Source organism: Miniopterus natalensis, chromosome 5, assembly GCF_054644295.1.
Source record: "Miniopterus natalensis isolate mMinNat1 chromosome 5, mMinNat1.hap1, whole genome shotgun sequence".
Classification (NCBI taxonomy): domain Eukaryota; kingdom Metazoa; phylum Chordata; class Mammalia; order Chiroptera; family Miniopteridae; genus Miniopterus; species Miniopterus natalensis.
Genome location: NC_142085.1, coordinates 10,202,463 through 10,215,874, shown reverse-complemented (window position 1 = coordinate 10,215,874; position 13,412 = coordinate 10,202,463). Strand labels below are relative to the sequence as shown.

Sequence of the window (13,412 nt, the reverse complement as noted above, 5' to 3'; positions counted from 1 at the left end):
CTCCTCAAATTACCTGCCCTACCCTTTTGTACTTTTGGTGACACAAAGAACCAGGTGTTGAAAATTGGAGAGAAATTTAAGGGAAATGCTTCTTTCTTTATAAATATTTGAGGGAATATACATAAAATTATGCCCCACAAGCTTAAAAAATAACATTCTTGGATTTACCTTGATGGTAATTTGGGAGCTACTTAAATAATACAAAATCTCCAGTGAAAAATTGCCGTCTCGCAAACTTTTATTCTGATTCATTGGTTTACATTTGAAGTGCAGTGTTCGTGTCCTACTGTCTCATTGGAAAATTAATAGAAATGTGTATCACTGCATACTTAGGCTTTGTTAGAAACCTGTAGCAAATGAAATTGATGACAGTAAAGCTAAACTAAAGCCTGGTCATTAGAAAGCAAGAGTAGCAGCGATGGAAAATTATGACTAACTTGGAATGGTGATCATGCACGTGTATTATCTAGACAAGGTGGCACTTCTGCTTATCAGTGTATAAAATGCAATAGTAACTTAGCAGATTTGCCAAATGCTGTTTTTCAGTCAGACTTCTTAGTAAAATACTGAATTAGAGCTCTCTATAGTGTCTTTAATAATTTACTTAGTAGGTCACTAGTAAGTAGCTGTCAGCCACGTGAAAATGGAAGCCTGTAGAATTGTTTAAGAAAGAATCAAAGGAAGGCTTGCTTTTTTTTTTTTTTTTTTTTTTAATTTATTTGAGGCCCATATGTGGGCCCAGACTATGCTTTGAGTATTATGATTTTTATGTTAAACCTGGGCCCTGGGAGAGGTAATAACTTAAACCAAGCACTTTTGGAGATGTAGAAACTGAAATTAATCTTCGATAATCTTTCTCTAATATTAATTTGGGGATAGTTAGTCTCATCATAGTCTCTTTTCCTTAGGAATTCTTCAAGTGTCTAAATTCTGTATGTGGTTGAAAAGCTGTTTACATAGAGGGTTAGCGAATGTCAGAATAAATTTGGTCAGGGGCTTCTGTTATGTCTCTCTATAGAGCAGACCTTAACCTTGGCTGCACATCAGGATCACCTGGGAATTTCAGAATATACTGATGTCTGGGCCCCATCCCCAGAGATTCTGCCTCATGTGGTTTGGGGTGTGTGGTCTGGGTGATTCTGCTGTGCAGTGAAGTTTGAGACCCTCCAAGGAAGAGACTGTTTCTTAACAATAGCTTCTGCATTTTGGGGACATTGACATTTACCTGTTTTGGAAGCTAACAAAAGGTAAGGAACCTTCTTTGATTTTTTCTTTCTTTTTTTTTTAAAGCAAACCAAGATTTAACCTTTGGCACTGCACTGATATTTATTTTGGGGGTAATTAAGCTTAAATATCTTAAATTATACTTTGAGATAGGCTTTATGTTCTTTGACATGCACCAAAGGATCATGTCATAATTACTAGGAACCACTTATAGGTGTAGAAGGAAGGAGATTTCACAATTTCTGTATTTGAAGTTCAATGTCCTTTAATAGTTTAAAATATTTTTGGTGTTTTTTTAAAAATCTGAGTAAACTGAGGTTCTCATGCTGTGATTAATGTTCTTGCCTTTTTATTTTATCTCTGGTGGAAATGGAAATGTATTAAAATCACCCTCATATTATCAATTTTGATAACTTGAAGAAAATAAGACCACCTCTCAGCCTTCAAAAGGTCAATTAACCCTGTGCTTTTTGACCTTTCATAGGTGATCCCATTCAACTAGTACCAAGTGGAAGGTTAATATTAGCTAATGCTTACTGTAAATATACTGCTCTAGGTTAAGCCTATCATATTGCTCACCAAGCCTATTACTTTTCAGTCTGTTGAGAATCAGTGAATAAAGTAGAGGCTTAAGGTTCACTCCTTTGCTGCTTAAATCATATTGTGATGTTTTAAATTGCTATGTAGTCTTGGGTAACCTTAGGCCTCAGGAACTGATCAGGAAGTGTAGGTATGAGTCAGCTTTAAGTTACTGAACCACAGAGGTAAGAGTTGAAGTACATCTAGGCATCCGATCTTTGTTCAATTTATTTATCCTTTTGTAGTGTAGAATTTAAAGAAGTGATTGAGTAGGAAATAAAATTGCTTTATTTCCCCCGAAATCCTCAATGAAATCGTAAGTTGCACCATGTCATGTGTCTGAAATGACAGCCAACAAAGCTCTCAGTGCAGCTCTTATCGACACTATAAATATCCAGGTAACAAAAGGGGAAAGATGGAGACAGATTTTAGGTGTTAAGAACTTGGCATTGGAGGGCACCTTGGTATGGAAAGTAGACAAAAGTTTGGGAAGGGGGCCGTTCCTAGACTAGAAATACCTACCACCAGTTGGTTAAGAGGAGAGAGTGAGCTCCCAGAGGGAGAACAGCTCCTTATGTCACAGGTTTGTGCCTACTGTTGGCTACGCTTTTAACTCCGGGATCCTTTTTAACATCTTAGTATCTTGCAGTAATTATTTTCCTGTGACAGTAGATCTCTGGTTTCATAATAAAAATGTCTGAACAAATAAGATTTACTTAATATTCAGTTTTGCTAGAATAAATCTAGTCTCTCTAAGTTGAAGGGTTTCTGTATATATATTTTTAATATATCTTTATTGATTTCAGAGAGAGGAAGGGAGAGAGAGAGACAGAAACATCAGTGATAAGAGAAATTGATCTGCTGCCTCCTGCATGCCCCGCACTGGGGACCGAGCCTTCAGCCCAGGCATGTGCCCTGACCGGGAATTGAACTGCCATCTCCTGGATCATAGGTCGATGCTCAACCAGTGAGCCACACCAGCCTGGCTGTAGTTTCTTAATCTTTATAATTAGAATGAAAATATTTCTGCTCCTTGGGGTGGGCCCAATCCATGTTCCAGGCTTAAAGCTTTAAAACAAAACAAAACTGGCATTTATGTTACTTAATATACGTATTTAAAGAAAACTGTACAATTATGTATATGGAAAAAGTGGATTTCTGTCTTATAGTATATACAAAATAAATGTAGATGGAAAGTAAAACTGAAAATTTTAGAAGCAAATACCTGTAATATCTTTATGGCCTCAGAGTTAAGAAGGATTTCTCAAATATGATACAAGTACAAATCATGAAGAAAAACATGTTTTATTTTACCACTTTAAAGAAAACAACTTTCTGTATATTGAAAGACATAAATGAGAAGATAAATCACATGGTCCAACTACTTTGGAATTGTCTTGCAGTTCATGTGCGTATCCTACAGCCCAGCAGTTTCACTCCTAGTCATGTGCCTTGGAGAAACTCTTGCACCTGTAAACCAGGAGATGTGTCAAAGAATGTTTATTGCCTTTTCATAATAGCAAAAAACTGGAAATTACCTAGTGGCTCCTTTCCATCAACAGGAAAATAGTTATATTCTGGAATAGAATATTTTACAGCAGTGAAAATAATTGAACTACAACTACATGTGACATCATGGATCACTTTTAGAAACAACATTGAGAGGAAAAAGCAAATAGCAGAAGACTGCATGTAGAATGATACTATTTTTACAAAGCTCAAAAACAAAACTAAAAAAGATCTCATTTAGAGAGATGTGGCAAAATTACTTTATAAAAGCAGAGGAATGATGAACATAAAATTGAACATTAGGGGTTAGGAGAGGCGTGAGGATGGGGAGGGGTACATGTTTAAGTTTAATGATATTGGTAATATTTTGGTTCTTAGTTGAACTGAGGTACTCGTTTTCATTATTACATTTTATAATTTAATAATTATACATTTTTGGTATGCAACACATTGCATCATTTAAAAAACATAATAAAATGATAAGCCTCCAACTGGGAGAAGATACTTGCAAGATGTAAAACTATAAAAGATTAATGTCCTGAATCAGGATTAATGCCCTGGATTTATAAAAAACATTCCTCTGAATCAATAAGAAAAACGATAATGCAACTAAAAAAAACTAATGAGCAAAGGATCTGAACTCCTAGGAATTCACAGAAAAAAGACCTGAATGGCTAATTAACATATGCATATGCACTCAGTCTTACTGGAAATAAGGGAAATGCAAATTAAACCAGTGAGATCTCATTTCATATTCATCAGATTGGTAAAAATTAAAAAGTTGGACAGAGCCAAGTGTTGGCGAGATACGGAGCATCAGGAGCTGATCCCACTGAGGGTGTTTAGTCAGAGCCGCTTTGAAGGACAGTTGGAAGATGGCTAATTAAGTAGAAGACCCAGTGATACTGTTTCTCTTACATTCTCTAGTGAAATTTTTGCACAAGTGTCCAGGAGTTGTTACAAGAATGTTTACTCAGGTGTTTTTTGTTATAGTGAAACGTTGGAAGCATTGTAAGTGTCCGTTTACAGGAGAATGGATAAAAAAAACAGCCACCATGACATTTGTGTAATGGAAAAGTGTACAGCAGTTAAATGGTGAACTGGAGCTATGTGAATTAATCTCGTTTATAATTGGAGTAAAAAAAGCATGTTGTAGCCTTGTAAAATAATACAGTACAGTAGGAAACCCTTTATTAAAAGTTGAAATATACCAGAAGTATTATGTCACATATGAATACTCATACAAGCATAGCACAGCAACTTCAGGGTGGTTTTAACTTTGGTGGGGAGGAAGGGAGGGACTATCTGACTTTAATCATTTCTTTAGTTTCACTTTTTAAAAAAAGACAAATGATCTAAGACAAATATGGGAGACTAACCTCTCTTGAATATGGGTAATGGCTACATGTATACTGTGTGTGCTTTTTTTGGTATGTTTACAGTATTACATAATAAATATTTTAAAAAGACAACACAGCTGTAATTTTTAATGTTAGAAGTTTTATGATATGGAAAGCACCGTGATTGGAGCCTTCCATGTTGTCAGCCCGCCAGTGCTGAGCACACCGAAGGCTTTGGCTGTACTTCCCAGTACTGCAGTCCTGGTGTATGAGAAGAGATTACTTGCATTTAGAAAACATTCCTCTGATATAGTTAAGTTTGGTAAATAAACATTTATAAACCTTTAACCTATAGGATATAACTTTAGCTTTTAATGATAAAACTTCTCTTTATGATTTTCTCAAATCAAAGGATGTATATGGTGGAAAGAGGGATGGTTTGGAGCAAGAGAATTTCCAAACTGCGTTCTGCCGCTTAACTAGTTCTGAGGCCTTGGGCAAAGCCATTTTGGGCATCAGATTTTTTTAATCTGCAAAGTTGGGTTAATAAAGTCCTCTTTGCTGAATTTTGTCAGGACCAAATAGTCTCATAAGCATGTAAGAAGTATACAACCTGGCGCTAACTGGATGCTCAGTAAATTATGGTACTAGTTGTCATGACAGGTACCTGTCACCTAGTGAACTATGGCTTTGGGTCTCTCTTCTCACTGACAGAGCTTAGTGTTCATTTCAGAAGTGCTCTGGCAAATCAGGTTTGTCATGAAGCAGCTCTACCTACTTCGTGGGTAGCTCTAGATGGTGCTGGTGGCCTTTGGTCTGTAGAACGGAACTCTGGGCACCCCATCGCCTGCCAGGCCTCCCTGACATGTGACGTGTGGTACATGTTTCAGGCCTTCTCCACAGTAGGTACTCCTGACTACATTGCGCCTGAGGTGTTCATGCAGACCGGGTACAACAAGCTCTGTGATTGGTGGTCGCTTGGTGTGATCATGTATGAGATGCTCATCGGTAAGTTGCATGCTTTTTCTGTGTAGCCAGGGAAGAGTCCTACATTGATAATAAACTGTTTCAATTTGGGGTTGATCTAAGCTCTCCCCACTCCCCCATCTTTCAAAGTAATGTTTCCCAGGTAGAAGACTCTAGGCCAAAAAATGTATCCCACTGTATTCTCCGTCACACTGACGTCTGTGCTTGTGTGCTGACCACGCGCCATGCTTTTCTTCTGCGCTTTCACCCTCTCCATCTAGCAGCTCTCTCCGCCACCAGCGATTATTACACAGCCATGCATGCAGGGAGCTTCACCTGGGCATCACCTCTTGCCCTCTTTACTTCCTATTTGCTGCCTCCTTCCCCTCTCCGGGTCTTCAAAGCACAGAACCCTCTGACCTCTCTCCCTCTTATTCAGATGGTATGTCTCATTTAAGGGGCATACCCTTAAATGGCGGGGTGGCCCTGTGCCCAAGAGCACCAGGAGAGTCCGTATACCTGGAGGGACGGAGTGTGTCTCTGTGGACGACAGGTGTGGCATCTGTCTGGCTGAGTTGTCTCTGGGCGCACTGGGTGGCTGCCTGTGGAGCAGATGTAATGTGTGGAGGGCAGGTAGCTGAGTGTTTATCCTCTTGCCTGTAGCTCTCAACATGCTTTTTCTTATTCTGCTTTTCTGCTTGTTTGGCACTTGACCCATATCAGGATGTTCCTGGAATGGGGTCGTCTTTAATCCTCCCCCGAGGACATTTTCACTGATTTTTAGAGTGAGGGGGAGGGGGAAGAGAGAGAAACATCGATTGGTTGCCTCTTGTTCATGCCCCATCCAGGGACCAAACCAGCAAACATTTGGTTCACAAGATGACACTCCAACCAGCTGAGCCACGTGGCCAGGGTGGAGCCCTTTCTTAATGACGCTGTTTCATTCTTTCATTTCTTCTTTGGACACGGTGGTTCCCACATCTGCACCTCTACTTATGTCCTTCTTTTTTCCCAGCTCCAGTTATTAGCTGGCTCCCTAGTGGTTCCAGAAGCACAGCTTTACTTTGGGTTTAGGAGTTCGGGGGAAGATAAAATACTGGTTTAGGTGCTTTCTGGGATGAGTGGAAATTCTGTCCATGCCATGGAGGGAAGGACATAACGAGGTCATTGAAGAGACGTAGAATTTTATTAAGGAGACTAACCTCACACTCAGAATTCTGCGATGTAAAAGCTCCAAGTTCCTTTTTTGTTACAGGCTACCCACCTTTCTGTTCTGAGACTCCTCAGGAGACATACAAGAAGGTGATGAACTGGAAAGAAACCTTGACTTTTCCTCCAGAAGTTCCTATCTCTGAGAAAGCTAAGGATCTAATTTTGAGGTATTGGTCAGAGAACATCTCCCCTGCCCCCACCCAGGCTTTTTGACAAAGTGAATCCATTTTTTAAGCTTTCATTATTTTTTGGGTTTGTCCCCTGCTTCCTCCCATTTCTCTTTTTCAAAAGGGAAGGTTATTCCCTTTCTTTTTCCAAATTGAAAGGCCTCTGTCTTTTCCAGATTCTGCTGTGAATGGGAACATAGGATTGGAGCCCCTGGAGTTGAGGAAATCAAAAGTAATTCTTTTTTTGAAGGTGTTGACTGGGAACATATCAGGTATATCCATATAAAAGCTTTCAGGATTATTTCAGAAAGTCTGTAGTTTGCTTAATACTAATTTGGAAGCACCATTATTGGCAAACCAAGTAAGGGAATTTTAGAAATTCAGGGTTTTTTTCCTGATTTAAGTTTATAGTGAGGATTGGGAGTTGGAGCTTCCTGTTGGCCCTGAGCCATGGGATATGTTGAAGCCAGCAGTGAACTTTCCAAAGTGCAGTGAACTTTGGGTTCTGTGATGAAGGGAACACCTAAGAAGCATGTAGTCCTTGCTTTTACCTGGAACACACCAACCTGTCTAGTGTTGGGGAACACCAGCAGGACTGTCCCTGCCCAGAGGGTAGAGACTGTTACGGATGGAGACGGGAGAAGGATTGGGGTGGGAGATGGCGCAGAGGTGGGTGGAGAGGGACAGAAGGTGGGTCGGTTTGTAGAGGGCTGCCAGCCAGCGAGAGCCTGCGCAGCCTGCCGGGGGTCCAGGCCGCTTATTCGGCAATTGTGGTAGCAAAACAGAAGGTGAAGGAGTTGTCATCTATTTCATGATTGTGTTCTGGTTTGTATCCTTGTGATTTTTTTAATGTTTTTATTGAGTTCAGAGAGAGGAAGGGAGAGGGAAAGAGAGAACCATCAATGATGAGAGAGTCATCATCGATTGGCTGCCTCCTTGCCCGCCGCCTGCTGGGGATCGAGCCCAGAACCTGGGCATGTGCCCTGCCCGGGAATCAAACTGTGACCTCCTGGTTCATAGGCGGAAGCTCATCCACTGAGCCACTGGGGCGAGCACATTCTTGTGGTTTTTTACCTTTGCCTCCTCTGTGCTGCATTTGTAGCCATCCTACTTGTTGGCACCTCTGTTAGATGCAGGGCTCTCTGAGTTCCAGCTTCCCTTTTTAGCAGACAGGGCAGGTGGTTGGGGAGTGCATAACTTTGGACTTCAGTTTCTCCTTATTGGTCTTCCAAGCTATGAATAATTGTTATACTTTTTCATTGTAATTTATTTTGTTTGGCTGTAGTCAGTTGGTATAGTTGGTCTGTGGTCAGAAGCTTTTCAGAGAAAATAAATGCTGCCTTCTCGGGGATAGTCTTTCCGTGTCAGACCAGGGGTCTCTGGAGAAGGCTTGGTTAGCTATGACCCATGTGATTACTAACCATGGTAATTTTTGGCATGTCTATTCTTGGCAGAGAGAGACCTGCTGCAATATCTATTGAAATCAAAAGCATTGACGATACCTCAAACTTCGATGAGTTTCCAGAATCTGATATTCTTAAGCCAACAGGTAATACCACTAGCTCTGCCTCCTGCTGCCTTACAAGTGTATTATTTCCCCCTAGTTTTGGGGTGATGTTTACAAATCAGGGTAGAGAACACGGAGAGGAACTTCAGTTCTTCGGGGTCTTCGTAAGTATTTTCCAGTGCTGACGCTGGGTAGCAGCGAGACCTTGTCACGTGGAAGGTGGATACAGCCTCCCGTGCTTAGCCTGCTCAGCAGGGTGGGTAAATCTTAAAGGTCTACTCTCTTGTTGCTGTTTATTACATTAAAGGTTAGGTAACCTGAAATGACAGAAATGGGAAAATAAAACTTTTAAAATATATGTGAAAAAAATGAGGTTCAAGGAATATCTATGCAAGCACATGTAGAAAATAGCACCGAGTGAAAAAGAGCTTTTCCCAGATAGAAAACCGGTATGTTCTTCAGAGTGTCATGTCTTCAGTGCCCAGTGGTCCATCAGTAAGACAGGGAATCAACTCTTACGTCTATTTCTTTCCCAGTGGCAACAAGTAATCACCCCGAGACTGACTTCAAGAACAAGGACTGGGTCTTCATCAATTACACATACAAGCGCTTTGAGGGCCTGACTGCACGGGGGGCAATACCTTCCTACATGAAGGCAGCAAAGTAGTGTCCTTGAAACGGATCCCTAAGTGGAGCAGGGTTCTTTATACAACATCATGGTGTTCCTCTCACACTCTTTTGAAAGAGCTTCCAAGAAGTTTATGGAACCCACCCGTACGTCACAGTCACCTTGCCTGAAATGTGATAGTGCGTGGCTTCTCGTCCATAATGCATCTGAAAAGCTGTAGAACAGACAGCCATTTCAACCACATCGGCCACAAGCAGCTTCTTGGGAAGCATCATGAGCCAATTTGATAGATTTTTTTTTTTAAAAAAAACAACTTGAGTTTTCCTAAGTTCATCAGAATGAAGGGGAAAACAGCCATCGTCCAGCATTATTGAAATTGTAATGTATACTTATTGAGTATCAGCCAATTCCTGTGACTTTGTGATATGCTTTCTGCCAAGCCCACCAAGTATTTCTTTCTTCTTTACAGCTACAAGTTCCATAGTACTAAGGAAGCAAAGCAATAATGAAAGCCTCAGCAGCCAGCACGCTGGCTGAAGAAAGTGATTCACCATCCTCTGAGGGGTGGTGATGGTAGTTTCTCCCCATAGCTCGCCCCAGGCGAGTGGCTTTTCATAGCCTCCGTGGTGCACTTTATTTATGGTACTAGGATAAAGACCCTCAGCCCGGTGATTTGCATCCTCCCACCCACCTGAAGCACTCCTGCTGCTTTTCTGAGTGTTGATGGGGGAATACCTGCTTGACCCTTTGTTGCTCTTAGAAGCCATTGGGCATTGCCAAGGAGTCCGGATCATGTGGAAAACCCTCCCTTTCTCTTCACGGCTGTATCAGAAAATCCCTGAGTTGGATGTTGCTGTGGACCAGCAAAACCCACAAGTGCTGCCAACAAGAACTTGGTTTATTCCTGGGAACACAGGAGAGCCAGGCAGAGGCAGGAGGCCTGGAACCCTCTCGGCTGAGGTGCTGCTCCCGCTGGGTCTCTGGAACCTCCCTGGAAGTGGTGAAGGAGCCAGCCCAATGGAAAGTGCAGAGCCAGCCTGCAGATCTTTGTCAAGTTCACTCCTCAATCCTTGGTGCAACTGTGTTTTGTCTTTTCTCTTGGTATTTCTTCTGTCCCATCTTTAAGTACCATTTTGCCTTGGAATCATGATTACAGATATTTCCTTTGCAGATGCCTTCCTGGGGGATATTCTCCACCCTAAAGGGTGGCCTGCAGCTTGGGCTGAGCGGGCCCCTGCTGTGGCATTCTCTCATGAGACACCCTCTGAATTTTAGCACCAAGTGCCTTCTCTTTTACAGCTGCCACCACCTTTAGAGGAATTTTGCTGTGTCAGAAAATTGTGGAGGCTCCATATTAATGCATTATTACTTTTTAAAATTTTGATAACTCTGAAAGCATCATTTGCACCTATGTGGTAACCTTACCTGTTGCAGAGCGTCATGGTCAGGCTACAGCTGGGGGACTGCTTCCTGCCAGTCCTGTTGTTAAGATCAGCTTTGAAAGGAAAGTGTGTCCTAGCTTAGCCATTCAGAAAAGAAAAATGGAATTCAAAGTTATAGTAGTAAGTGAAATTGCTTTGGATTTTAATGTCTTAGAGGAAGAAAAAAGAATATTAAGGAAGTATTAACTCTGGATGAAGGTAATGTGTCTGCCCCTTAATCTTTTATTCATGGTCTGTTAGAGAAAAGGAAGTAAATGAGATTCTTTTGTGTAACTTTGTAGTTTATATTACCAAATAGTTGGGGTGTTGATCCCCATGTGTTTTGCAAGAGTATGTGGTAAGCATGGGTAAGGAGTGGTGATAATGTGTGTGTTGGGGAGTGGCAGGGGATAATTTGTTTTCGGGGGAAATGTCCTCCTTTTAACTTTTGAATAAACTGTGAAAAAAGTAGTGCAATGTGTGATGTGTTCAAACTCCAGTACGGCTTCTAATTCAAAGAGACAGAGTACTAACTGCATCACTGTCTATAGGCCAGGTGCTTTCTGTCTCAGCGAAGCTGGGACCTGAGTCTTCTGAATTGCTCTCCATATAAAGGGACTGTTCTGTTGGCTCCATGTGTGTTCTTTCTACCTGGTTCTGTGTTACAGGGTAGTGGGCTCTCCCCTTGCAGTAAGGCCAAGGGAAGACCTTTCTGACAAAGTGCTCTCAACTGGCAGACTCTTTGTACAACTGTTTATAGCTCAGACCTGTGTGGGGTTTTTTTTCTTGTAGTCTGGGGTTGACCAGGAATCTCAAAAGCTCTCAGGATGGAACTTCTCAGTCCCCTGTTCCCCCCATGTCCATCAGAGCAGGGTTCTGTCCCCAGATCTTGTGTACTTGAGTCCTGTTGGGTCCCACTTACCCCTTCTCTAGATTAGGGAAAGAAGCCTCAGAAAGAGGCGGGAAGGAAGGGGCAAAGACCAGGGTCGGGCCTGCAGGCAGAGGGAAGCTAAAGGCAGGCAGAACGTGTACTGTCTTTCCAAGGCTTGTTGCAAACATGCTGGGGTTGGCTCAGTGTTGGTCCTGCTCACAGACAATTGTTTCCTACTCTCTTAGTGGGAGTTCGAGAGTAGTAGGACTTTGCACTGCATGCTAAAATGAAACTGGATGCTCATGTCCTTCTTGATTCAGAGGGCATCAGAATTTTCCTCAGTCTTTCTTTTTAGAATTACTTTCAAAAGTAACATACAGATGAATTCCTTTGGGATTAATATTCAGGGTCTGAATAGCAGATTGCTAATTTCAAAACTCATCCATGTGGCATAATAGGAATCCTCTATTTGCTATTACTAATACTTTTTCTCTGAATTGTTTCCTTGGAAAGCATATTTCCTGGTTCACCTGTCTCTCCTGGGCCTTTGTGTGTAACCTCATGGTGTTTTTAGAACTCAGAAGGATTCAGTGCATGGTATTTTCCTGTGCCAGGGAGCATACATTTTCCTGGAATTATTTATCAAAGCCAAAACTGACTTAAAACCAACCTACGCATGCTTTTTCGGGCATATTTTCAGAGAAAAACATCTTGCCCAAATAACATTTAAGCACCTGTATAACATACGGAGCTCAATTCCAGGCACTTGGGGGACTCAAGGCAGTGAGTGCTCTGTGGTTCTGAACTGCAGCTCAATTTGAGGGGAGAATTCCCACTAGTGGCTTAACAGAATGCAGCGTCAGTTGTAAAGGTAGTATTTTAGTGTCGATGTAATAATACTCTAGACCAACCCAAAGTCGTTGGGAAGCTTCGAAGCTTCCCGGAGCTGTTTGGAAGCAGCGGTGATTTGGCGGAGGCGTGAGCGGCCCAGGAGCGGGGAGGTGCGGAGGTGGGGAGGTATGGTCCTGTGCTGAGGTAGAGGCGCGGCGCTGAGTAACCGCCTGATGAAGAACTGCAGACCGGTCTGCCCCTGGTGTGAAATGTACTGATTATCCCAGGTATTCAGGTTTCTTGTCCCCCGGCCGCTGGTGTCCTGCCATGCCCATCGGCTTGACTCCTTATCTTACTTGATCAACCTGCTGCCCTCACACTGGTGACTTTAAAAACTGCCCCACCCCTCCGACTTCCTTCTTGGTACTTCTGTCACCGCTTACATGCTGGTGCTCCTCAGAGCAATGACTTTTGCCCTCTTTTCACTCATGTGATCTCTCAGCCATCTGCCCCATACTGTGGCCTCAACTACCATGTTTTTGTGCGTGGTCTTCAAAGTGACTGGCCTTCCTGGACCACTCCGCAGAACGCTAGGTCTCGTGTAGCAAGTGCCTGCTAGAAATTGCCATTTGGACGCCGCCTCCAGGCTCAGGCTCAAGCTGTCCAAGGCTCCTCGTGCGTCCATAGCCTTTTTCCGGCTCGGTCTACTCAGCTGTCCAAGCCAGAAGCTGCTTACGTGCCTCCCAACAGTACGCGTGTCCAGGCCCGGAGCATGGCCACCCATCCCACCAGTGCCTTCCTCATTTCTTGCTGAACCCATTGCAGTGGTCTCTGAAGTGACCTCTTTGCCCCATCCTTTCAAGTCTGTCACCCTCCCTGCTGCCAAAGAAATGCTTTCAAGTTTTCAGTCTGATCATGTCCTTCTCCTGTGTAAAACATTGTCCAAGGTGTCTTTCCTTACCTGCCTCATCTCTGCATCACCCCATCCACTTCCCCGGCGACAGGAAGCAATCAGGTCATCTTTGCTTATGGTTGAGGTGGCTCGGGACACCACCTCCTCTGGCACTTCGGGAACCTAAACAACTAGTATTCATCCTGCACAATTTGGTTCATGGGTCACCTCTAGAATTCTCATGACCTCTACCCTTCACAGTAAA

General features: G+C 42.6%; 1 protein-coding gene across 2 annotated transcripts in view; it reads left to right on the top strand.

Moving 5' to 3' along the window:
* Positions 1–11,024, top strand: part of STK38 (serine/threonine kinase 38) — a 41,393-nt gene extending 30,369 nt beyond the window's left edge. For both annotated transcript variants that reach the window (XM_016223719.2, XM_087817365.1), the window contains exons 11-15: positions 5,543–5,660; positions 6,874–6,997; positions 7,174–7,269; positions 8,452–8,546; positions 9,041–11,024. In XM_016223719.2, coding sequence (XP_016079205.2) covers positions 5,543–5,660; positions 6,874–6,997; positions 7,174–7,269; positions 8,452–8,546; positions 9,041–9,171 — 564 coding nt within the window. In that variant the 3' untranslated portion in view covers positions 9,172–11,024. The remainder of the gene's footprint in view (positions 1–5,542; positions 5,661–6,873; positions 6,998–7,173; positions 7,270–8,451; positions 8,547–9,040) is intronic.
* The last annotated feature ends 2,388 nt before the right edge of the window (positions 11,025–13,412 follow it).